This window comes from Oncorhynchus mykiss, chromosome 1, assembly GCF_057628025.1.
Source record: "Oncorhynchus mykiss isolate SJ-2025 chromosome 1, ASM5762802v1, whole genome shotgun sequence".
In the NCBI taxonomy this organism is placed as follows: Eukaryota; Metazoa; Chordata; class Actinopteri; order Salmoniformes; family Salmonidae; genus Oncorhynchus; species Oncorhynchus mykiss.
In genome coordinates, this window is record NC_143022.1 from 11,015,157 (window position 1) to 11,042,121 (window position 26,965).

Consider the following 26,965-nt stretch of genomic DNA (forward strand, 5'->3'; position numbering starts at 1 on the left):
ACGTGTGTGTATTTGCCCTTAAAATGATATTGCTAGATGGAAGAAAATAATAAGATAGGCCTAAACTGTAATAAGATGTACTTGAAAGATACTATAAATAGCAGGAGACATACCTGGGTTCTAGACTGGTATTTAGGGCAAGCATTTTAGGAATATACATATGGTTAGTGTCAACTTCTACTTACACGTTAAAGCTCAGCCATGTTGCTACATGTTTACTCATTGACTTCAAGTAGAGCATTGTTTGTGAATCTGAATAAAAGCCTAATAAAAGTGTATCGCCCCCAGCTTGGGCAGCACTGCTACACTGCTTTTTTGGGCTAAAGGTGTTTGTGACACGTGCATGTGTTCCAATGATGTCATAATTGTCTGTAGGTTCTATGTTGCCTATCAACTTGGCTGTCCTTCAGAAAGTAGATAATACTTGTGTTTTCAAACAATTAATAAAAATACTAGCAACAAAACAAACTAAATAGATTTAATCCATTAATATGATATTGCCAGATGGAATAAAATAACAAGGTAGGCCTAAACTGTAATAAGATATATCTTATAGACTGCTTCAGTGCATTTGGAAAGTATTCAGACCCCTTGACTTTTTACACATTTCATTTTTTACATTACAGCCTTATTCTAAAATGGATTACATACAACATTTTCCTCATCAATCTACACACAATATCCCATAATGACAAAGCAAAAACAGTTTAGACATTTTTGCAATTTAAAACCGAAAAAAACAGAAATGCCTTATTTACATAAGTATTCAAACCCTTTGCTATGAGACTCGAAATTGAGCTCCGGTGCATCCTGTTTCCCTTGATCATCCTTGAGGTATTTCTACAACATGATTGGAGTCCACCTGTGGTAAATTCAATTGATTGGACATGATTTGGAAAGGCACATACCTAAGGTCCCACAGTTGACAGTGCAAAAATCTATTTTAATTCCAGGTTATAAGGCAACAAAATAGGGAAAATGCCAAGGGGGGTGAATACTTTTGCAAGCCACTGTAAATGGTTCAGTTCACATAAACAGTCATTATTTTCAGTTTGAGAGATCATCCCGGGCTTTAACCCGTCTGCTGTAGCTGAGATGTCCCTGGAGGACATAGAACAACAAGACTATGATGTTTCTGACACTGAGACAGTCAGGTAAAGCCACTTACACTCAGTCCAGTTAGATATTCGTGTGGAGATTAAGAGAGAGAGACTAATAAGAAAGAACTTGTTATGGGGCAGGTCAGGCGTCATTCATGGAGTCATTTGTAGGGTCAAGTCCCCAGCCGATCTATTTGAACCGCTCATTATTTGTGGCCATGTATTAACTACTAAGTGAGTCTATGACATGAAAACAGTGGTTAGATTCTGCCATTGGGACTGCTCTGATAATGTTTCCATTCTCTCCTGCTTATGACCATAGAGCCTTGTCCCAGTCTCTAGACCTGCCTGTCTGTGTGGTGGATGACCACCTGACCTCTGAAGCTGTCAATGAGATGGTAAGTTGACCTTGTCATTTCATATTACAACATTAATCCAATAAAATGTTATAGTGATGCTATCATTGGCAATGTTGACATACCACAACCATCTCTGTTGTGTTGCAGTTGTTTAATTGGCCCAACGTTGCCAATGCTCCTCCACTCTTTAATAGTTAATAATTATTTCAGTATGATATTTGTTGTTTATTAAGTTTGATTATTTGCAAGATAATTACATTTCTACCAGGAGCAGAGCAATTGTACCAGGAGCAGAGCAACCTCAGTGATGGAAACCACAGAAGAGGGAAAGCTCAACAATGTGGAACATCTGACACTTATGGACTTCCTTCAAAACCTAACTGAGAAGTATGTTCTGTTTTCTTTGGTACTATCACACCTTCAAGGAAATAGGATCAAATTAGAAACTGATCAATCGGAAAAAAAATGTCATTGCTAGAAAAGTTGTCACATTGCAATTTTGCCAAAACAACTGACACAAAGCAAGTATAACTTCACGATCAGGCAAATAATTAAATAAAAACAATTCTGCCACGCATCCTGATATGACAACATTTATAACAATATTGTTTTCAGGCAATGGAGGGGGATTCGTGAGGGCATGTTTGACCCGGTAAGATCATGTTACTGACAATTTAATCAGATTACCATGAAAACTCTGCCTAATGTTTAACCTTGTTCATAAGCTTTTGAAAGACGCACTATGCAACATTTTAAAACACTTCTTCTGTTTCTGGAATACAGCTGACAAAACAACAGCTTGCCGGCTTGTGTCTGAGGATTGTCCAGTTTTTATCGGACAAGCTGATGCAGATCATCATCCCAGGTCTTTACGAACTACTGGGCATCCAAGATGCTGCCTCCTCTCCATTGTCACAGAGATCTCTCACAGCGTCACTCACCAGTCTGTTAGACGATAAGACTAACACCAAGTCCCGCGTGAGATTTACTGAGGCTGGTGTACCTAAGAGGCCAGGCAGTCGAAAGTCTTACAATAGCTTTCGCATCCCGACTCCCTACCCTTCCTCCAACTGTATGGAGCAGGAAGAGGAAGAAGAGCAGGAATCACATCTTAAGTTCAAGGAGATTTACCTGACTAAGGGCAGTCTGGGCAGTGGAAGCTACCTGCCTAAGGGGGCCATGAGGTATGTTCTTAAAGGGAAATTTAACAACTTCATATTCATCTCCAGCATCACCATATGTGAAAATTACACATTTCCATGCTTTGTAGTAAAAAAAATATAGAGGGACGTAACTGTTTCCAATAGTGCTGAGAAATTAGTGCTTTTTGAGGTTTGTTTGGTTTCCATTCAAATATTTAAAAATAATCACGGTTTTGGATTTCAATACTTTTTTTAGACAGTGAATGCACTATGGATTATGTGTGTTGAATGCTGTAACAACAGATGCTACTGAGCCAGATGTCTATGTGTCAGGGGAGAAGCTCCAGGTGGTATCTGATTTTAAGTACCTTGGCATCATACTTGATTCCAACCTCTCTTTTAAAAAGCATGTAAAAAAGGTAATTCAAATAACCAAATTCAACCTAGCTAATTTTCGATTTATACGAAATTGTTTGACTACAGAGGTAGCAAAACTGTACTTCAAATCTATGATACTCCCCCACTTAACATACTGCTTGACTAGTTGGGCCCAAGCTTGCTGTACAACATTAAAACCTATTCAGTCTGTCTACAAACAGGCTCTCAAAGTGCTTGATAGGAAGCCCAATAGCCATCATCATTGTCACATCCTTAGAAAGCATGAGCTCTTGAGTTGGGAAAATCTTATGCAATACACCGACGCATGTCTTGTATTCAAGATCCTTAATGGCCTGGCTCCCCCTCCACTCAATATTTTTGTTAAACAGAAAACCCAGACATATGGCAGCAGATCCACAAGGTCTGCCATGAGAGGTGACTGTATAGTTCCCCTAAGGAAAAGCACCTTTAGTAAATCTGCATTCTCTGTGAGAGCTTCCCATGTCTTGAATACACTGCCATCAGACACACATAACTGCACCACATATCACACTTTCACAAAATGCTTGAAGACATGGCTAAAGGTCAATCAGATTTGTGAACATGGTCCCTAGCTGTGTGTTGCCGCTTTCCATGTTGTCTGTTGTCTGTAGCTTGTGAGGTGTGGAAACTTTGTTGCTTTTATGAATTTTGTCTTGACGCTTTTTGTTCTATGTTGCTCTGTCTGTATGCTACGTCTTGCTTGTCCTATGTTGCTCTGTCTGTATGCTACGTCTTGCTTGTCCTATGTTGCTCTGTCTGTATGCTACGTCTTGCTTGTCCTATGTTGCTCTGTCTGTATGCTACGTCTTGCTTGTCCTATGTTGCTCTGTCTGTATGCTACGTCTTGCTTGTCCTATGTTGCTCTGTCTGTATGCTACGTCTTGCTTGTCCTATGTTGCTCTGTCTGTATGCTACGTCTTGCTTGTCCTATGTTGCTATGTCTGTATGCTACGTCTTGCTTGTCCTATGTTGCTCTGTCTGTATGCTACGTCTTGCTTGTCCTATGTTGCTCTGTCTGTATGCTACGTCTTGCTTGTCCTATGTTGCTCTGTCTGTATGCTACGTCTTGCTTGTCCTATGTTGCTATGTCTGTATGCTACGTCTTGCTTGTCCTATGTTGCTCTGTCTGTATGCTACGTCTTGCTTGTCCTATGTTGCTATGTCTGTATGCTACGTCTTGCTTGTCCTATGTTGCTCTGTCTGTATGCTACGTCTTGCTTGTCCTATGTTGCTCTGTCTGTATGCTACGTCTTGCTTGTCCTATGTTGCTATGTCTTGCTTGTTCTATGCTGCTATTGTCTATATTGTAATTGTTTTTAATAACCTGCCCAGGGACTGCGGTTGAAAATTAGCCGGCTGGCTAAAACCGGCACTTTTACTGAAACGTTGATTAATGTGCACTGTCCCTGTAAAAATAAATAAATAAAATAAACTCAAACACATAATAAAACAATGAATAAAAGTCCCATGATGGTAGTGACTGTCCATTACTGTTTATGACTTATCAACCATCATTTACTTTCTCATATAAAATATTTATTTGATGACTTTATTATTTCATTCCAAGTCATCAACTCATCTCTATGGAGCTGCTGCTTATCCTGTCTGACAAAATCACTATTTTAGTAGTTCTTCTAAGTAAATAAGACCTACTTTTATGACCGCTGAACACCAACTGTCAATCACTTAGATCATGTATTTCCAGGTAGAGAATCCTCGCAACGCAACTGCTTTTTATCTCTCTCATGCATTCTCTCGTCTCTCCGTCTCAGTCAATGAGGTTTCCGTATCTGCTCCACACAGAGTGGACAAGCAAGTGGGCGTGCAATGGATTGTGGGAATTAATTGCCATATTTTCTGTGCTAAACTATGTAGAATATTGGCCTGTTGGAAACTACAACTCCCTACTACATTGCATAGTTCGTGCTTGATCTGATTTATCTCTACAGAAACTGAGCATCGAGCTCACAGAAGAAGAAAAAAATTAACTATATGGAATTCAAATAATTGAGCCGACGTCGGTCAATTAGTTGTTTAAAAACCGAAAAATAACAAAAATGTTGATTAAATGCTCAGCTCTAGATTCTAATGACATCATCAGTGTGCATCGTGTGATTTTAACCAATTATGAGTAGGCATTTCCTACTAATTGGTTGATGATGTCATAGAAAACACTTATCTTCCTCTTTCTTTTTTACTACAAAACATAGAAATGCCTGTTTTTCACATATGCTGATGTTGGGGTGGTGCTGGAGATGATGAATATGAAGTTGAAACATTTAGAAATTTCCCTTTAACATTTCTTCAAACTGCCTTGTATTTATGATTGTCCTTGAAGTTATTAGAAGTTACAGTATTTGAAGTTTATAGCAATTTGGATTTTTGTAGAGGATAGATATTGCCAGGATAGATGGATATCTACAGGCCAGTTTCAATACAAATGACTTATACAAAATACATTTTATTGGGCTTTAGAAATTAAGCAGTTAGGCTGACATCACACTAAGGTTTTTTCTCAGAGAAACAGCAGCGTTTTCCTCATTGTTTTCAATGGTGCAGATGTATTTGACACACTGACTGTGCATCACAGCCTTACATATTATTTGTTTGACTTTGATGATTTCTGCGTTTTTTTCCCCAAGGACTCTAACCTCTCTGTCTGATGTGCAGAAGAAAACAACCAACTCTGAGACGCTACAAGTCCTCTTGGGTGTCTCAGAGGACACCCTTGTCACCTGTGTGCAGGACAGCCTGCAAGGTTCTCTCTCCAAACTTGCATGCATGTCCAATTCTCCATCTGGAAGTGCAGGCTCTATGATGCTAACCCCTGCTGTAATGGCAGAGTTGGCTAAAGATGTCAAGTCGGCCTTATCAGTGGTCGTTAAGAGTGCCTCCGCAAGTCACACCTCTCTAGTGACACCGGTAAGGGGAGACTCACAGACCAAGGTGACTGAGAGCATGGTGAGAGAGCTGGCTGTTAAACTTGAAAAAGTTGACCAAGAGAGCAAGAGTCTAACAGGGCAAGTCATGACCACCATCTCTGACACAATGGTGGCTTTTGTTGACGAGAACGAACAGAATTTGCTGGAAGATCTGAAGGACAAGATCACGTTTTTGGCATCGCATGTTGGCTTTATTGAGGATCTTGATGCCCTGATAAGGAAATACGAGAGCAGCTACAATATTAGTGAATCTGGTTCCTCCTGCACGCTCACATCTAAGAGCATCCAAAAACTCTCTAGCCGGGAGTTTCAAACATCAGCAATACAAGCAGTGAGTGGAGTTCTTGACAAAAAAGTCAGTAGTTTGAGCTTTCCTAGTTCAGTCATTCAGTCTGAGTTAACAGGTGCTGTATCAGGTCAAACATTGTCTGGCATTGTAAAGACAGAGTCAATTCACCCAGTGGGCTCAGCAGCGTCAGTAGTTGTTAAGACTTTCGTGTCAGATATGAAGTCCTTGGCTGAATCTGAAGAGAGTCCCCAACAGAAGAGTGCCTGGTCTGCTGCTGTTCACATTTACCACAGCATCCAAAACAACTTGAAAGATTATTTCAGCAAGCTTCAGCGATGTGCCTTAAAGAGCATTGTCACATCTGATGACAACATCACAAATGCTGAGTTTAAGGAGACAGTTCCACTTCCTTGCTTAAACATGAAATATAGGCCCAGTAAGAGTGAGCCTCAGTTGCCAGAGTCCACTGGTGAAGTTACTTTACAAAGAGGCCTAAGTGAGAGCTCAAAACTTCTTTGGGCAAAAACTGAGTCAGAAGAAAGCATGCTCCTTCTGACAACTTGCACCCAAGAAGTCATCTCAGAGCTTCTGGTCTTGTACAACACTGAGATGTCAAAGGAGGACGCCCTGTACACTGTTGGAGAAAAAGGATCAGGCTTCTCTATTGAGAGAGAGAAATTTGTAGAGGGTGTTCTGGCTCAGCTTGGGGATATTGCCCATTCCAGGGCCTCATCACCAATAGTATGTGAGTTCCCCTGTCAAATTGAGGACAGCAGAAGTAAGGCCACAGCTTCTTTGACCAGTCTGTTAGATTGTATTAGAAAACTCTCAAGTGAGGAATTTAAGAGAAATGCCACTCAAGCAGTGAGTGAGTTCCTAGTTAAAAAGTCCACCAGTAGCTTAACTAGTGCACAGCCTGCTTATTCTGTAGCATCCAGGTCTTGTTCCATTCAAAACCAGTACACATGGTCAAAGGATATTTGTGCGGATTCTGCTGCCTTTGGCATCATTGAAACATTTGTGGAAGACCTGCAGAGCTTGGCGCAACCTGCAGAAGTAGAGGAGAGAGAACCTGACCTCCAGGAAAATGCACAAAAGCTACAGAGCAGGATCTGGTCTGCTACCACTAGTTTATATAACAATATTCAGAAGACATTAAAGGACTTCATCATTCATCAGCGGAGGTCAGACATGCTGAGCAGAACGTCTAGTCATATACCCACAGAGGACTCTGGACATCTTGGGACTAAGGAGCACATTTGTTTGGCAAGCCAGGACTTGAGGCAAGCTAGTAAGAGTGTGCCTCACTTGCACAGTTTGAACCTTGAAGTGGCTCTACACAGGGGTGTCAGCGAGAGTTCAAAACTTCTCTGGACTGAAACAGACGAGGCTCTACTGACCAATAGTACCAAAGAGGTCATTTCAACAATCTTGACCTCATGCGAGGATCAGGCATCAAATGCACCTTGCTTCTCCACAGTAGGAAAGAAAATATCTGATATGTCCCTTGAGGTCAACATGTTGGTAGGTGGTGTTCTGTCTCAGCTGAAGGACATCTCCTTGTCAAGGTCCCCAACACCATGTGAAGACATGTTTGAACGTCTCCAAGGTTCTCCTGAGCGAACCTCTCCAGTAAGTCTAGATTGCAGCACGGCTGCCTCCAAAGGCATTGCATCTTCCCACAGTCTTTCTACAAAGAGCCTCCAAAAACTCTCTAGTCATGAGTTCCAAACTAAAGCTGAGAAAGGAGTGAGTGAGGTCCTCTCTAGATCATTTAACATTGTGGAGGAAGGTACAACAGATAAGTACCTCCAGTCTGTATCTACATCCACCACATCTACTGATATTATACAAACCATGGTGAAAGACCAGCAGGAGCTCACCCAGACCACCCAATCATCTGACATGGTATCTGGAACCTCCCTGCTCACCACTGGACAGGTTTCTGAGAAAAGGATCTGGTCTGTTGCTCGTAACATCTACTACAGTCTGCAAAGTAAGATTACGGAGTTTCTCAGAAAAGATCTTCAAAGATCAGACACAACACTTGGTTCAATCCAAATCTTTACATATCAAAGCAGTCCTGCTTCACAAAGAGCAAGTCTCGGCCATCTTGAGGTCAACCAGAGCAGTGTTACACCTGGTGGAAACGATGCCTGTGTGGACATTCCGCACAAATTACTACCTAAAACCACTAAGCTCTCAGGATCCATGCTGGAGGATATTGACACGATCCGTTGTAGGAGTGCTGACAGCCAAAATACAAGAAATACCTCTTCTTCACGCTCCTCCATCTCTCTAACACCTACTTCAAAATTAAGGCAGTCGAAATGGCACTTTGCTTTACCCGGGACTCCCATCCCCACTGAGTTTCCTGCTCAGATTGACTTTCCCATTGTTAGAAACACAATCATTGAGGACTTCTTTCACACAGAGGACTTACTTCCTGTAACCTTTGTGGACAAAGTCAGGCAAGCTGCTGGGGTGGTAGTGGACATTATGGTGGAAAGTGTTGAGAACACACAGGAAAATGGACAGGGTGCTTCTCATCTTGACGACCTCCGATCTGCTGTTAGGAAATTGAGAAAAATAATTTCCACTTGGACCATCCACATTTTCAGCCATGAATTGGTGGATAAAGTGATAGCCATTCAGGACAGCCACAGCACTCCACAGGTCTTAACATTGGAAGCAGCCAAAAGTGCTTCAGACTCCATTCTTTCAAGGCTGAAATGGGGAAAGGAACAATGTGCCATATCCAAGGAGCTCTCCTCTCAGCTTCTCCAGATATTTGCTGAAGAGACAGTGAAGTGCTTCCTGAGACAGTGGTCAGATGAGTATGAAAACATAAACTTTGATGTTTCAGTCCAGAACGATCCAAAGACTTCTACTTGCATGGTCATTCTTCAAATGATCACCAAAGCCACTGCTAAATGTTATTTTGAGTCCGCTACCAGCGTGGCCACCAGTGACATTGTAGAAGGCGTGTTTGATTTGGAAAGGGATACCATCAGCAGTACTGGAGAGCAGGTCAATACAAAGGTATAGTACACTTTCATGAATAACACTGCTGTTGACCTTTTATATGATTCTTTGTGTCATGGCATTGCACTGGTTCTTTGCAGTTGATATGCTGTACTTTAAGATATCGAAAACATTTCAGTTTGTTTTAATGTGCCTTTTCCCACCAACCAGGGTTCCAAGAATGTTAGTAAGAACCTCTGTCCTCAAGAGTCTCTGGAGTACCAGCCTCAGAACATTTCCCCTACTGTGTACTTTACAGGTAAGCCCTGCTGCTGTTTAGGCTGCTGCTCAGTCAAGACTGAGACATTATCCCTTTACCATTCCACTAATTCATTTGGAAAGACATTGTACTCCTCTGAGTTGTTACCTATGACATACTGTACTGTGGGCTGGGTGGTAGCCTAGTGGGTTAAGAGGTTGGGCCAGTAACCAATAGGTTGCTGGTTCAGAATCCCTGAGTTCACGAGGCAAAATCTGTCAATGTGCTCTTGAGCAAGGCACTTCATCCTAATTGCTCCTTGTAAGTCTCTCTGGATAAGAGTGTCTGATAAATGAGTAAAAATGTAAATTGATGGCATGCTGGATGGTCTTTCGTTGCAGAGACGATGACAATATCTCATGGCTCCTTTTCTCCAGAGGGAATTTATGATATCGCATCGTCCTTCCCACTTGAAGAGAAGAGTCGCAAACCCTCCCTTTTCACCAGATTGTCTAGATCCATCACGAAAGGCTTTCTCAGCACATTCAAATCTTCAAGGAAAACCAAATTATTTAAATAAATTCCTCATTATAACAACGAGAGCATTCATTTGTTCAGATGAGAATCTAATCGTATTGGTCACATACGCCGAAAACAACTGTGAGATGCTTTATTACGAGCCCATTCCCAACAATGCAGAGTTAAAAAGTAAGAAAATATTTTCTAAATAGTAACACAATAACAATAACAAGGCTATATACAAGGAGTACCAGTACCGAGTCAATGTGCATGGGTGCGAGGTAGTTGAGGTAATACAGTATGTACAGTGCCTTGCGAAAGTATTCGGCCCCCTTGAACTTTGCGACCTTTTGCCACATTTCAGGCTTCAAACATAAAGATATAAAACTGTATTTTTTTGTGGTGAATCAACAACAAGTGGGACACAATCATGAAGTGGAACGACATTTATTGGATATTTCTAACTTTTTTAACAAATCAAAGACTGAAAAATTGGGCTTGCAAAATTATTCAGCCCCTTTAATTTCAGTGCAGCGAACTCTCTCCAGAAATTCAGTGAGGATCTCTGAATGATCCAATGTTGACCTAAATGACTAATGATGATAAATACAATCCACTTGTGTGTAATCAAGTCTCCGTATAAATGCACCTGCACTGTGATAGTCTCAGAGGTCCGTTAAAAGCGCAGAGAGCATCATGAAGAACAAGGAACACACCAGGCAGGTCCGAGATACTGTTGTGAAGAAGTTTAAAGCCGGATTTGGATACAAAAAGATTTCCCAAGCTTTAAACATCCCAAGGAGCACTGTGCAAGCGATAATATTGAAATAGAAGGAGTATCAGACCACTGCAAATCTACCAAGACCTGGCCGTCCCTCTAAACTTTCAGCTCATACAAGGAGAAGACTGATCAGAGATGCAGCCAAGAGGCCCATGATCACTCTGGATGAACTGCAGAGATCTACAGCTGAGGTGGGAGACTCTGTCCATAGGACAACAATCAGTCGCATATTGCACAAATCTGGCCTTTATGGAAGAGTGGCAAGAAGAAAGCCATTTCTTAAAGATATCCATAAAAAGTGTTGGTTAAAGTTTGCCACAAGCCACCTGGGAGACACCAAACATGTGGAAGAAGGTGCTCTGGTCAGATGAAACCAAAATTGAACTTTTTGGCAACAATGCAAAACGTTATGTTTGGCGTAAAAGCAACACAGCTGAACACACCATCCCCACTATCAAACATGGTGGTGGCAGCATCATGGTTTGGGCCTGCTTTTCTTCAGCAGGGACAGGGAAGATGGTTAAAATTGATGGGAAGATGGATGGAGCCAAATACAGGACCATTCTGGAAGAAAACCTGACAGAGTCTGCAAAAGACCTGAGACTGGGACGGGGATTTGTCTTCCAACAAGACAATGATCCAAAACATAAAGCAAAATCTACAATGGAATGGTTCAAAAATAAACATATCCAGGTGTTAGAATGGCCAAGTCAAAGTCCAGACCTGAATCCAATCGAGAATCTGTGGAAAGAACTGAAAAATGCTGTTCACAAATGCTCTCCATCCAACCTCACTGAGCTCGAGCTGTTTTGCAAGGAGGAATGGGAAAACATTTCAGTCTCTCGATGTGCAAAACTGATAGAGACATACCCCAAGCGACTTACAGCTGTAATCGCAGCAAAAGGTGGCGCTACAAAGTATTAACTTAAGGAGGCTGAATAATTTTGCACGCCCAATTTTTCAGTTTTTGATTTGTTAAAAAAGTTTGAAATATCCAATAAATGTCGTTCCACTTAATGATTGTGTCCCACTTGTTGTTGATTCTTCACAAAAAAATACAGTTTTATATCTTAATGTTTGAAGCCTGAAATGTGGCAAAAGGTCGCAAAGTTCAAGGGGGCCGAATACTTTCGCAAGGCACTGTACATGTAGGTAAGGGTAAAAGTGACTAGTCAATCAGGATAGATAATAAACACAGTAGCAGCAGCTAGTGTGAAAGTCGGTCAGTGAATGTGTGGGTAGAGTGTAGTGAATGTGCATCGAGCCAATTCAAGAGAGTCAGTGGAAAACAATTAGAAAAATACATCAATAACTAAGGGGGTCAATGCAAATAGTGCAGGTGGCCATTTAATTAACGTTCAGCAGTCTGATGACTTGGGGGTAGAAGCTGTTCAGCAGTCTAATGACTTGGGGGTAGAAGCTGTTCAGCAGTCTAATGACTTGGAGGTAGAAGCTGTTCAGCAGTCTAATGGCTTGGGGGTAGAAGCTGTTCAGCAGTCTAATGACTTGGGGGTAGAAGCTGTTCAGCAGTCTAATGACTTGGGGGTAGAAGCTGTTCAGCAGTCTGATGACTTGGGGGTAGAAGCTGTTCAGCAGTCTAATGACTTGGGGGTGGAAGCTGTTCAGCAGTCTAATGACTTGGGGGTAGAAGCTGTTCAGCAGTCTAATGACTTGGGGGTAGAAGCTGTTCAGCAGTCTAATGACTTGGGGGTAGAAGCTGTTCAGCAGTCTAATGGCTTGGGGGTAGAAGCTGTTCAGCAGTCTAATGACTTGGGGGTAGAAGCTGTTCAGCAGTCTAATGACTTGGGGGTAGAAGCTGTTCAGCAGTCTGATGACTTGGGGGTAGAAGCTGTTCAGCAGTCTAATGACTTGGGGGTGGAAGCTGTTCAGCAGTCTAATGACTTGGGGGTAGAAGCTGTTCAGCAGTCTAATGACTTGGGGGTAGAAGCTGTTCAGCAGTCTAATGACTTGGGGGTAGAAGCTGTTCAGCAGTCTAATGACTTGGGGGTAGAAGCTGTTCAGCAGTCTTATGGCTTTGGGGTAGAAGCTGTTCAGCAGTCTAATGGCTTGGGGGTAGAAGCTGTTCAGCAGTCTGGTGGCTTGGGGGTAGAAACTGTTCAGCAGTCTAATGGCTTGGGGGTAGAACCTGTTCAGCAGTCTGGTGGCTTGGGGGTAGAAGCTGTTCAGCAGTCTAATGGCTTTGGGATAGAAGCTGTTCAGCAGTCTGATGGCTTGAGGGTAGAAGCTGTTCTTCAGTCTAATGACTTGGAGGTAGAAGCTGTTCAGCAGTCTGACTTGGGGGTAGAAGCTGTTCAGCAGTCTAATGGCTTTGGGGTAGAAGCTGTTCAGCAGTCTAATGACTTGGGGGTAGAAGCTGTTCAGCAGTCTAATGACTTGGAGGTAGAAGCTGTTCAGCAGTCTAATGACTTGGGGGTAGAAGCTGTTCAGCAGTCTAATGGCTTGGGGGTAGAAGCTGTTCAGCAGTCTAATGGCTTTGGGGTAGAAGCTGTTAAGCAGTCTAATGACTTGGGGGGTAGAAGCTGTTCAGCAGTCTAATGACTTGGGGGTAGAAGCTGTTCAGCAGTCTAATGACTTGGAGGTAGAAGCTGTTCAGCAGTCTAATGACTTGGAGGTAGAAGCTGTTCAGCAGTCTAATGACTTGGGGGTAGAAGCTGTTAAGGAGCCTTTTGTCCCAGAATTGGTGCTCTCGTATCGCTTGCCGTGTGGTAGCAGAGTAAACAGTCTATGACTTGGGTGGTTGGAGCCTTTTGCCAATCATTTACATATCACTTACTTTATTTTTATTTGATTTGATGTCATATTGTAAACGTATGTATCTGTTTTGCTGAAAATATGATTTTGAAAACAATGAATGTCTACAAGTGCTTCATAAAACAGTTATATTTATTTTTGTATTTTCAAAAGACAGCAAATAGCCAATCAAGTATCAACATAAGTGAAATGAAAGACAGATTTAATTTTCAGTGAATAATTGTCTTGTCCAGTGAGCAACTCAATGACATCGATTCAATGACATCATTAGATCACCTCCAAGAAGCATCTTCAACGTTCACCTGACAACCCATTGGATAAGACACATACACTAACCAAGTGTTTCTTACCTGTCAACAAGGTTGAGATCAGAAGCTTCTTCAATACCCCAGAAATGGAAAGGCTTTGAGACAAAGACAATCAACTGTCCAGATAATGCACATACACTAACCCGGACGTTCTACTTGCCCCACTGAGTTACAGCAAAGTTATCATTTATGCATGGGTCCACGATCCACTCATAGCTCTCACAGCTATCTGACAGTTCTCAGAATACTAAGGAAGAAGTGTGTGATATTGGATTTGGTATCCTTCCCACTCCCAAGTGATTGGGAGTCCCATAGGGTGCCGCATAATTGGCCCAGCGTCGTCCGGGTTTGGCCATCATTGTAAATAAGAATTTGTTCTTAACTGACTTGTCTAGTGAAATAAAGGTTAAATAAAAAATAAACTATTTAAGCTGTCTGCTATGTTGCTGTGTAAATCCACACACTGCAGGGGAATGATGACACATGCTGTGCTAACACATCGTCACAGTAGTTGTCAGTTTTGTAACGTAAATAAAGAGTTTGTCAAATACTCTATGTGAAATACAGTATGTATTATTTTCCCATAATGCCATTATTTCATGTCTTGTGGTATTTTTAGCATTTTTTCCCCCCTTATGTATCAGGTGTATTATTTTGACACTGCACAGACTCATTTAAATGAGCAATAATGATCCACATCTTAATAAAAGAGTTTTAAGGCAGCAGTGTTCATACTGTATTTTACATTGATTTCAACCACTATAGGTCTTCATCAGCAAGTGAGGATTTCTATGGATAAAAACTAGTGTTAAGTGTGGGGGGGGGGGCTCAATTAGACCCATGTCAAACACTTACAATCACGTACAGTACAACCACATTCAGTACAATCACATAGTCACATTCAGTACAACCACATAGTCACATACAGCACAACCACAGTCACATTCAGTCAACTGAATGATTCTAGAATAATAATAATTCCATTCACATTTGGCTACTACAAATAGCCAGTGAAATATGATACGTTTTTTGTTACTTGAGAGGAATGACTGAGAATCCACTGCCTGCCGTTGTAAACTTTCTGCACACAAATCAAACACAGTACTGACTATATCTATAAGCCTCATCCAAAGGAACGAAATTCTAAGTCGTCCGCATTGTTTCAGGCATCATCCGTTCCAAAGTCTCATCTTGTTCACTGTAAAAAATAAAAATAAAAACTCAAATAAGAGTTCCTTTTTGGACAATTCCAAGTTGTCCCTCCTTGTTTCAGTATGTTTAATCTGCCTAATGACCAGGATCCTGGTGTCTACCCAATGTGCTGAGCACTCCTCCTGGACAGAGTCCGCGCTACATTCAGCTGCTGCAACCATGGTCTCTGTGTGAAGGCACTGTTAGAGAGTCAATCAACCAGAACAAGGTTAGGAGACCAAATCTGTGTCCTAGCATTGTGAAATACTGTATATGTAATGGCCTCAATACATTAATGAAGCGCCCTTACATCCTATCCTCTCCCCATACTGAAACGACTTGTTAGGGTGAACCAATAAGACTGACACTATATACCTTCTAAGCATGATAGTTGGCTCATGATTTGTTTCAGGACTTGTTAGGGTAAACCTATAACAGCTTCTAACCCAAAGTCATAAGACTGCTGAACAATTAATCAAATGGCCACCGGACAAGTTCAAATGTTTTATTATTTGTTACTTTAGTTTATTGGGTAAATATTCTCTTAACTCTTCTTGAACTGCACTGTTTGTTAAGGGCTTGTAAGTAAAGTATTTCACGGAAAGATCTACACTTGTTGTATTCAGCGCATGTGACAAATAAAGTTTGAGTTGATTTGATTATGTACCTTCTAAGCATGATGGTTGGCTCATGATTTGTTTGTACTGAAATCTATTCAGGGAGGATAAGGGTATATCATAGGCAGTGATGTAGTGGTAAAAACATTGACTGGTAAATGCTGATTGCCGTTCAGGATTAAAGAAGTAACGCTCCCTCTACTTTCAATGCATCTTCCACAAAAGGTGGGTAAATGCTTGAACAAAATAAAATAAAAAGTGTGTAAACAGCTTTTACATGTGTCCCCCCCCCCCCACCACCACTGATTATAGGAGGCTTCTTCTGACAGTATTCACACCTTTCATAAGAAACCTCCAGAGAAATATTCATATTCACCGTAGCTGTCATTTAAACTTGGACTAACCTGGCCAAGGCCAAACAGTATATGGCGTTTTCTCTGGGTGTGCGGTCGCAGTGGAGAGAAAAGGCCTCCAGTGAGGTGGTGAGTATCTGGGCGGAGTTTGGCGAGGCAAACACAGGTCTGAGATTGGTGTCTCTGGAAATGGGCGGGAGCGGGACTCTGCTCCTCCATTGGTTGCTGTTCTGATCCCCACTCTCATCCTCCTCACATCCCTTCCCTCCACATCCCCTCTTCTTCTCTCTTTCATCACTCGTGGCCACAGGGTGTTGCTTCGGTAGTTGAAGAGGTTTATCCTGGGATGCCAGGGCGCGGAGCTGGCAGGTTACATGAGATGGGCAGTTGATGGGGGTCAAACTTTGAGAGGCTGTGGACATCACCCTGATACCCGCCTTGGCCTCACTCCTCCTGGGCTTGGAAGACATCTTGGGGAGGGTGAAGCCGTCCACCAGGACCGTGTCGCCCACCCTGGTCCTGAACGGAGCCCTGTTGAGGCCCATGCAGTGCCTGGATGCTGCCCTCCTCTGCCCCAGCCTCACCCAGCCCTTTATCTGGAGGTATGTCCGCATGGGCAGGGCCATACCTGGGAGGACCACCACAGAGCACAGCTTGGTGGCCAGGTGACTCACACACTCCCTGTGGCCGTACTGAAGGGCGATCCTCAGGGGGTCACGACCCTGGGGATCCTGACAGGCAAGGGTCAGAACGCTGCTGGCGATACAGAGTTTGAGGATGGTGAGCTGGCCGAGCTCGATGGAGGCGACAGCGGGACACTTGGCGACGTCGGGGTGGGCCGTCTGGTGGCACCACTCACGGTAAGGGTGAACCCCCACCGGCTCAATGACACGCACCCCCCTCTCCAGCAGCCAGCCGGCCAGGTCCAGGTGGCCCAGAGAAGCAGCGATGTAGAGTGCCACCCGGAGCTGGAACCTGGAATAATACAGAATCAATGTATTTATAACACGTTTCAAGTTTTTTTTGTCAAGTTCACAAGATACAGTGGGTTATAAAACAGTACAGTAAAATGCTTACTTGCAAGCTCTTTCCCACAATGCAGTATTAAATATCAGGGTAAGAGAAAAAACATATGAAGGAAAAAAACACGAGAATATAAGCTATATACAGGGTCAGTACTATCATTATAAGCTATATACAGGGTCAGTACTATCATTGTAAGCTAAATACAGGGTCAGTACCATTATTGTAAGCTATATACAGGGTCAGTACTATCATTGTAAGCTATATACAGGGTCAGTACTATCATTGTAAGCTATATACAGGGTCAGTACTATCATTGTAAGCTATATAAAGGTTCAGTACCATCACTGTTGATAGCAAGTCTATCATACAGTTCAGTGTGTAGATGTGTATTCTGACCTCATCACAGGTCTCTCCCTAGACAGGTGTCGTTGGACGGTCAGTCTGTGTCCCAGGAAGCAGCCTCTGAGGGACTCCGCCCACCCATCCCAGGTGTCCAACCGTAGAGTAGCCCCTGGGAGACAGAGACACATGCAGGTTGTCCTCCTGGTTTCCATGAACCAAGAATGTGTTCCATACAGTCCATTTGTCTCTATGTTACATCCATAAGGTGTTGAGCCAGAGGACCATTGATCTACTGCACAAGGAAGGCCATACCCAGGTCAATGGCGTAGTCGTGCAGCCAGTTGCAGTCGTAGAGTTGCAGGCTGGTGGGAGAGCTCAGTCTGAAGGAGCTGACGGGAAGCCCACACTGCTGGGACACCAGGGTCATGAGCCTGGCCACAGACGTACTCAGGAGAAACACAGTGCCCAAGACTGAGAGGGTCTCCCCCGTCACGGCACTGAACACACGCACCACCGGCTCCCGCTGAAGTATAAGACCATGGACATTCAGTAAATTCACTTGTTTTACATAAATACCTATGTTGTGTTTATACACCGAGTAAACAAAACATTATGAACACCGGTTCTTTCCATGACAAAGACTGACCAGGTGAATCCAGGTGAAAGCTATGATCCCTTAATGATGTCACTTGTTAAATCCACTTCAGTGTAGATGAAGGGGAGCGGACAGGTTAAAGAAGGATTTTTAAGCCTTGAGACAATTGAGACATGGATTGTGTATGTGTGCCATTCAGAGGGTGAATGGGCAAGACAAAATATTTAAGTGCCTTTGAACGGGGTAGTAGGTGCCAGGTGCACCGGTTTGTGTCAAGAACTGCAATGCTGCTGGGGTTTTTCACACTCAACAGTTTCCTGTGTGGTCCACCACCCAAAGAACATCCAGCCAACTTGGCACAACTGTTGGAAGCATTGGAGTCAACATGGGCCAGCATCCCTGTGGAACGCTTTCAAACACCTTGTAGAGTCCATGCCCCAACGAATTGAGGCTGTTCTGATGGCAAAAGGCGGGGTGCAACTCAATATTAGGAAGGTGTTTCTAATGTTTGGTACACTCAGTATATATAAGTTAGGAGTCATATAATTACAGGGTTAAGATGAACTGGCTCCTTTGCACTGCTCTTAGGTCTGGTTTGTGTTTTTACTGTTAATGGTAAAGGTTAGGATTTGGTGAGAGTATGCTGATCCTAGATCTGTGCCCAAGGGCAATTTCTATCCAGAGACAAATCAAAGGTCCATGCTATTTAAACTTATAATCTACCACCATCTCGTGGCTCAAACTTGTAACAACATTTTCTAATTAATGTGCTGTACTGAGTTTTGTTCTATCACATTGAACACTAATCTGGGTGCAGATTAATTAAATTGAACACTAATCTGGGTGTAAATTAAATTGAAGACTAATCTGGGTGCAGATTAAATTGTTAACAGAAATATTATGAATATGTATTTCAATGAACCCAAAGGGCCTCTTCTTCTCCTACTATACGGCCTGCTGTGCTCTACTGTACTCTGCTGTACTTTGCTGTACTCTGTCTGCTGTACTCTACTGTACTCTGCTGTGCTCTACTGTACTCTGCTGTACTCTGCTGTGCTCTACTGTACTCTGCTGTGCTCTACTGTACTATAAACCACTGGGTATACAGACTCTTCAGATACTGTTAGCGAACACCAGACTGAGGTCGAGGCGATTACATGGGGAAAAGGTTTATGACTGTAAGGGTGTTTGGTACAAAGGCAACACTACATCGGGCCACATTTCAGCTCTATCCCAGGTCAACCATACAATACTATAGATTTCCACTCTAGTCAACCAGCAAGAAGGAGAGACAGACAGAAGGTCTGGCTTTGACTATGTCAATGATGGGATGTGTAAGTAAGGATTAAGGAACACAAATAAACATTATTCTGATGGTTAAATTTGTACTTAGATACATAACCACTCTCCTCTGTTAGCAAATCTTCCACAGAACTTTGTGGGACAGAGTGAGTTCTGTCCCTGTCTGGCTCTGGACATGTACCCAGGGACCTCTGTACAACAACACTTCACACTCACGAAGCAGTGTTCTTACTAACCAATCACTCTACCATAACCATGGTCTCAGTATAAAGCAGTGTCCTTACTAACCAATCACTCTACCATAACCATGGTCTTGGTTGAGCAAGGGCAATATTACTTTAAGTCTCAAGCAGGGTGACCTCAACATACTATATATCGCCATACTATATACCACCACACTATACAGTGGGGCAAAAAAGTATTTAGTCAGCCACCAATTGTGCAAGTTCTCCCACTTAAAAAGATGAGAGAGGCCTGTAATTTTCATCATAGGTACACTTCAACTATGACAGACAAAATGAGAGAAAAAAATCCAGAAAAATCACATTGTAGGATTTTTAATGAATTTATTTGCAAATTATGGTGGAAAATAAGTATTTGGTCACCTACAAACAAGCAAGATTTCTGGCTCTCACAGACCTGTAACTTCTTCTTTAAGAGGCTCCTCTGTCCTCCACTCGTTACCTGTATTAATGGCACCTGTTTGAATGAACTAAATCACCTAATCATACTATATATAACCATACTATATAATCATACTATATAACCATACTATATCACCATACTATATATTACCACACTCTATATCACCACACTCTATATCACCATACTATATATCACCATACTATATCACCATACTATATATCACCATAATATATATAATCATACTATATAACCATACTATATCACCATACTATATATTACCACACTCTATATCACCATACTATATATATAACCATACTATATAATCATACAATATAACCATACTATATAATCATACTATATCACCATACTATATATCACCATACTATATATCACCATACTATATATCACCACACTATATATCACCATGCTATATAATCATACTATATAACCATACTATATAATCATACTATATAACCATACTACATATCACCATGCTATATATCACCATACTATATAATCATACTATATAACCATACTATATCACCATACTATATCTCACCATACTATATATCACCACACTATATATCACCATAATACATATATAATCATACTATATAACACCATACTATATAACACCATGCTATATATCACCATACTATATATAACCATGCTATATATAACCATAATATATATAATCATACTATATAACCATACTATATAATCATACTATTTAACCATACTATATATCACCATACTATATATTATCATACTATATATAACCATACTATATATCACCATACTATATATCACCATAATACATATATAATCATACTATATAACACCATACTATATATAACCATACTATATATCACTATACTATATATTACCACACTATATATCACCATACTATATATCACTATACTATATCACCATACTATATATAACCATACTATATATCACCACACTATATATCACCATGCTATATATCACCATACTATATATAACCATGCTATATATAACCATAATATATATAATCATACTATATAACCATACTATATAATCATACTATATATCACCATACTATATATTACCATACTATATATAACCATACTATATATCACCATACTATATATCACCATAATACATATATAATCATACTATATAACACCATACTATATATAACACCATACTATATATAACCATACTATATATCACCATACTATATATCACTATACTATATATTACCACACTATATATCACCATACTATATCACCATACTATATAATCATACTATTTAACCATACTATATATCACCATACTAAATATCACCATGCTATATATATAACCATACTTTATCACCATACTATATCACCATACTATATATTACCACACTATAAATCACCATACTATATATCACCATACTATATATAACCATAATATATATAATCATACTATATAACCATACTATATAAGCATACTATATAATCATACTATATCACCATACTATATATTACCACACTATATATCACCACACTATATATAACCATGCTATATATAACCATAATATATATAATCATACTATATAACCATACTATATAATCATACAATTTAACCATACTATATAATCATACAATTTAACCATACTATATATCACCATACTATATATTACCACACTATATATCACCATACTATATATAACCATACTATATATCACTATACTATATATCACACTATACTATATATCACCACACTATATCACCATACTATATCACCATAGTATATAATCATACTATATATCACCATACTATATATTACCATACTATATATTACCATTCTATTTATCACCATACTATATATTACCATACTATATATCACCATTCTATATATCACCATACTATATATAACCATACTATATCACCATACTATATATTACCATACTATATATCACCATGCTATATAATCATATCACCATACTATATAATCACACTATATCACCATACTATATCACCATACTATATATCACCATGCTATATATATAACCATACTATATAACCATACTATATAACCATACTATATAACCATACTATATCACCATACTATATCACCATACTATATATCACCATGCTATATATATAACCATACTATATAATCATACTATATATCACCATGCTATATATATAACCATACTATATAATCATACTATATAACCATACTATATAACCATATTATATAACCATACTATATCACCATACTATATCACCATACTATATCACCATACTATATATTACCACACTCTATATCACCATAATATATATAATCATACTATTTAACCATACTATATAACCATACTATTTATCACCACACTATATATCACTTTACTATATATATAACCATAATATATATAATCATACTATATATATACTATTATAACCATACTATATAATCATACAATTTAACCATACTACATAATCATACAATATAACCATACTATATAATCATACTATATAACCATACTATATAATCATACTATATAACCATACTATATAATCATACTATATAACCATACTATATAATCATACTATATAATCATACTATATCACCATACTATATATTACCACAATATATATAATCATACTATTTAAACATACTATATATATCACCATACTATATAACCATACTATATCACCATACTATATATTACCACACTCTATATCACCATTATATATATAATCATACTATATAACCATACTATTTAACCATACTATATATCACCACACTATATATATATCACCATACTATATATTACCACACTATATCTGAAACACTTTATGTTAATGATAGTATGAAGCTGTTTCAAGCAATAGCCAGCTCACTTTGATATGCATTTTCAAGCACGGGTAGAAACAGCTAGGTGTTCGGCTGGTACCTTCAGCAGGCAGCAGATGGCACTGCTAGGGGTGATGCCAACGTCTGTCAGGACCCAGCTGTCCCGAAGGATGGCACCAGCATAGCTCAGCTCCAGGAAGTGCCTCACCTGCTTGTCGTCTGACAGTTGCACGTGGAAGTAATCCTGCGAGTGTCCTATACAATCAGAGTGAGAGGGCTCAAAACTGATGGAGCCGTAATGGAGGGTGTCCCACACAATAATTGTAAAAGTGTCCAATTGTGTACAATTAAGAAATAAGGCAATATACCACGGCAAAGGGCTGTTCTCCGCAACGCGGAGGTATATTGGCCATATACCACAAACCCATCATGTGACTTTTTTTTTTTTTCAATTTAGTTGTATCCAATTGGTAGTTACAGTCTTGTCCCATTGCTACAACTCCCATATGGACTTGGGAGAGGCGAGAGCCAAGAGCCGTGCATCCTCCGAAACACAACCCAAGCCACACTGCTTCATGACACCATGCCCGCTTAACCAGCCGTGTCGACCGTGTCAGCGTGCACGGCGCTTGGCCCGCCACAGGAGTCACTAGTGCGTGATGGGACAAGAACACCCCTGCCGGCCAAACCCTCCACTAAACCGGATGATGCTGGGCCAATTGTACGCCGCCCCATGGGTCTCCCAGTCACGGCCGGCTGCGACAGAGCCTGGACTTGAACCAGGATCTCTAGTGGCACAGCTAGTACTACGCAGTGCCTTAGACCACTGCACTACTCGGGAAGCCCGAGGTGCCTTATTGCTATAGGGCAGTTAACCCACTGTTCCTAGGCCTTTATTGAAAATAAGAATTTGTTCTTAACTGACTTGCCTTGTAAAATAAAAATTTGAAGCAGAGCTTAATTTGTAAATTGGGAGGTGCCAGAACAAAGAGTGGGTGCTAGAGGGGGGGTTCTGTGGTACCAGAACTCATGAGAAAAAAGATCACCTTTTATAATAGAGCATTGAACGCATATCATCACCTGCATTGCTTGCTGTTTGGGGTTTTAGAATGGGTTTTTGTACAGCACTTTGAGATATCAGCTGATGTACGAAGGGCTATATAAATACATTTGATTTGATATCATCACATTTGGGTAGAGCCACTTATAAAAGGTGCACGCACACATGGGGAACATTTTTAGTAGCCTAGGGTCCGGGAAAGTGTTGGCCTTTTTAAAACCGCATTTCGTGCAATTCTACATCCTTTTACATGACTGGAGACTTTGGCATTATCTTTTTTTTAATCCGCACAAATGATCGAAATGGCAGGCTACTTTGACACTGACAAACTTAGTATCTGAGATCAATAAAAACGACCTTGTCTTGAATCCATCAATAGCCTATAGGCCTAGGTTTGTGGAGAAACATATAGTAGGCTACAATATGAGGAGGAAATTAGTCCTAAAAATGCTTTCCAGTTTCACTGACTCACCCAATGATGCGCAGCTCACTCGCTGGAGATTGTCGATGCGCTCGTGTCAAAAGCCTATCTCTCCCTCTCTCTGTTTTGTAAAACAATGTTTGGGAGTTGATCAAATATTTTGGTAGTCTACAGCATAGTCTTATCTTTTCAGCAAGAGTCATTGCTTTTCAATCTGTGTTTTCCATCGATTGTATTTGAAATATTGCAAAAGGCCTGTTTTGTCTGCCTGCTGTTTTTTCACTGACAGATTTGCCTCGCGTTCCCGACTGTAGGCTATTCTTTGTTATTGGGCTACAATCCGCAGCTAGGCTATTTAAAAAAGAAGCTATTGGTCCTCTGTAGCTAAATTATAGGGCTTCTCATGACGTATTAGGCTATTCTGAATGATTTCATTTATTTCTGAACAGACATCAGTAATTCCGTAACTTTAGAAAATTCCTCCAGAACCCTTCATGCAGCTATGATTCTATAAGGAAACAAATGATGAAGTGCAACTCTGGAGAGATGAGGGGGCAGGATAATTGACGAAGAGGCAACTCGAATGAACTTTGATCGCTTTTATTATAATTGTTACATAGCAAAAAGTGAAAATTATTTTTCATGGCACGAGAGGTACCGGATTCGGCCAAGTAGGTTCCGGAACAAAACAGTCCAGAACGGAACGGTGCCGGATCCTGTTCTGTCATGATCCTGCTCAAAATTAAGCACTGATTTGAAGTACCTAGGCCTCTACCTGCTGAGTATAAAGATTATTAAACTAGATTCAGTGGGCTTGTCATTCACAGTACTGATGAAAAATCAAGTACAGTTGATCTAAATGTGGATATACGAGGACATCTAGTGGTCACCGGATTTAAAAAAATAAAATAATGCAAGCTATCTTTACACTAGCATGCGATGCCATATATTTGACGCAGGTATTTATTTTTCAACATGTATTGTCATTAACTGGAACAAAATATAATTGTATGAGCTATGCCTCTGTGTCCCGGCGTTGTTGTACCCCTCTACTATCTGGCTTGGTGGGGCGATCTCGTTCTGCATGCCTGCTTCACTGAGATACAATGTGTCGTCATGCATTTGTGCATGCACGCTGTTAACGGTCACACCCGTCTTGCTAGCTTGCTCATCGAGCTAGCCCTTATTTGGCTGCAGGGTTGCATCGGTTTCCATTGGATTTGACAGCTTGTTAGGCTGGCTAGCTAGGTAGCTAATTCGCTAACGCGAACTGTTTATCACGTAGCAGCCTATGCTGACTAGCATCGCTAGCAACTAGCTAACATGGATAAAGTCTAGTCGTGGGTCCACAGAATCAAACAAATGGTACTGAACTGATGACAAAATCATGTTTAGAAATTGTAGTAGCTATTTATGTTTTTGTTGTTGTTGTTGTTGCTTAATGACATTGCGAATATCATATTTTTTGTCATTTAACTACCGGTATGTATTTAATCCGGTTTCGGCATGAGAAAAGTATTAATCGCAAATTCCAGCACTAACGGATACCGGGAAAAATAAATATGAGAACCGGTCACGAATGCGGAGCCACGCCCTAAAATAACACGTGACCACAAGGCGTTTGTGACGCATTCATGCGTTCCAATTTTGTCATAATTGTCTGTAGGTTCTAAATTGCTTATGAGCTTGGCTGCCCTTCAGAAAGTAGCTGATTCTTGTACTTTACAGCTGTATTTTCCTACAGTTACTAATAATACTAGCAACAAAACAGATTTCATTCCTTAAAATGATATTGCCAGATGGAAGAAAATAATAAGGTAGGCCTAAACTGTAATAAGATATACCTTAAAGACTGCTTGTGTTTAATCCTGAATCCAGTTGCCCCTCTTGTACTGGGATAAAACAATAGGCAAGCCATGAACCTTATGGAGGAGTACATGTGTTTTGTAGACACACCTGGGTTCTAGACTGGCTGAGGTAAACATTTTAGGAAAGCCTGGGTTTTTAATATCGAAGTCATTCTAAGGGGTAGGTTTGACAAAGCAAATGAGTGAGTGAGTCTTTGACATGAAGACAGTGGTTAGATTCTGCCATTGGGACTGCTCTGATGTTTCCATTCTCTCCTGGTTATGACCATAGAGCCTTGTCCCAGTCTCTAGACCTGCCTGTCTGTGTGATGGATGACCACCTGACCTCTGAAGCTGTCAATGAGATGGTAAGTTGACCTTGTCATTTCAGTGATGCTATCATTGGCAATGTTGACGTACCACAACCATCTCTGTTGTGTTGCAGTTGTTTAATTGGCCCAACGTTGCCAATGCTCCTCCCCTCTTTAACAGTTAATAATTATTTCAGTATGATATTTGTTGTTAATTAAGTTTGATTATTTGCAATATAATTACATTTCTACCAGGAGCAGAGCAATTCTACCAGGAGCAGAGCAACCTCAGTGATGGAAACCTCAGAAGAGGGAAAGCTCAACAATGTGGAACATCTGACACTTATGGACTTCCTTCAAAACCTAACTGAGAAGTATGTTCTGTTTTCTTTGGTACTATCACACCTTCAAGGAAATAGGATCAAATTAGAAACTGATCAATCGGAAAAAAATGTTCAGTGCTAGAAAAGTTGTCACATTGCAATTTTGCCAAAACAACTGACACAAAGCAAGTATAACTTCACGATCAGGCAAATAATTAAATAAAAACTATTCTGCCACGCATCCTGATATG

General features: G+C 40.5%; 3 protein-coding genes across 4 annotated transcripts in view; 1 reads left to right on the forward strand and 2 right to left on the reverse strand.

Moving 5' to 3' along the window:
• LOC110532571 (actin-like protein 6A) overlaps nucleotides 1-26,965 on the reverse strand; it is a 758,238-nt gene that overhangs the window by 393,018 nt on the left and 338,255 nt on the right. The gene's annotated exons all lie outside the window — the stretch shown is intronic.
• LOC118966312 (uncharacterized) lies at nucleotides 1,734-10,069 on the forward strand. Its single transcript, XM_090240406.1, has 6 exons — nucleotides 1,734-1,846; nucleotides 2,075-2,111; nucleotides 2,243-2,643; nucleotides 5,664-9,294; nucleotides 9,448-9,535; nucleotides 9,877-10,069. The coding sequence occupies exons 1-6, from the start codon at nucleotides 1,767-1,769 to the stop codon at nucleotides 10,053-10,055; spliced, it is 4,416 nt and encodes a 1,471-aa protein (XP_090096532.1). The 5' UTR covers nucleotides 1,734-1,766; the 3' UTR covers nucleotides 10,056-10,069.
• LOC149985401 (protein ANKUB1-like) lies at nucleotides 15,957-25,355 on the reverse strand. The gene is made up of 5 exons (XM_090182265.1): nucleotides 25,279-25,355; nucleotides 22,853-23,036; nucleotides 17,697-17,907; nucleotides 17,439-17,553; nucleotides 15,957-16,991 (listed from the first exon to the last, which is right to left on the reverse strand). The coding sequence occupies exons 1-5, from the start codon at nucleotides 25,353-25,355 to the stop codon at nucleotides 16,052-16,054; spliced, it is 1,527 nt and encodes a 508-aa protein (XP_090038391.1). The 3' UTR covers nucleotides 15,957-16,051.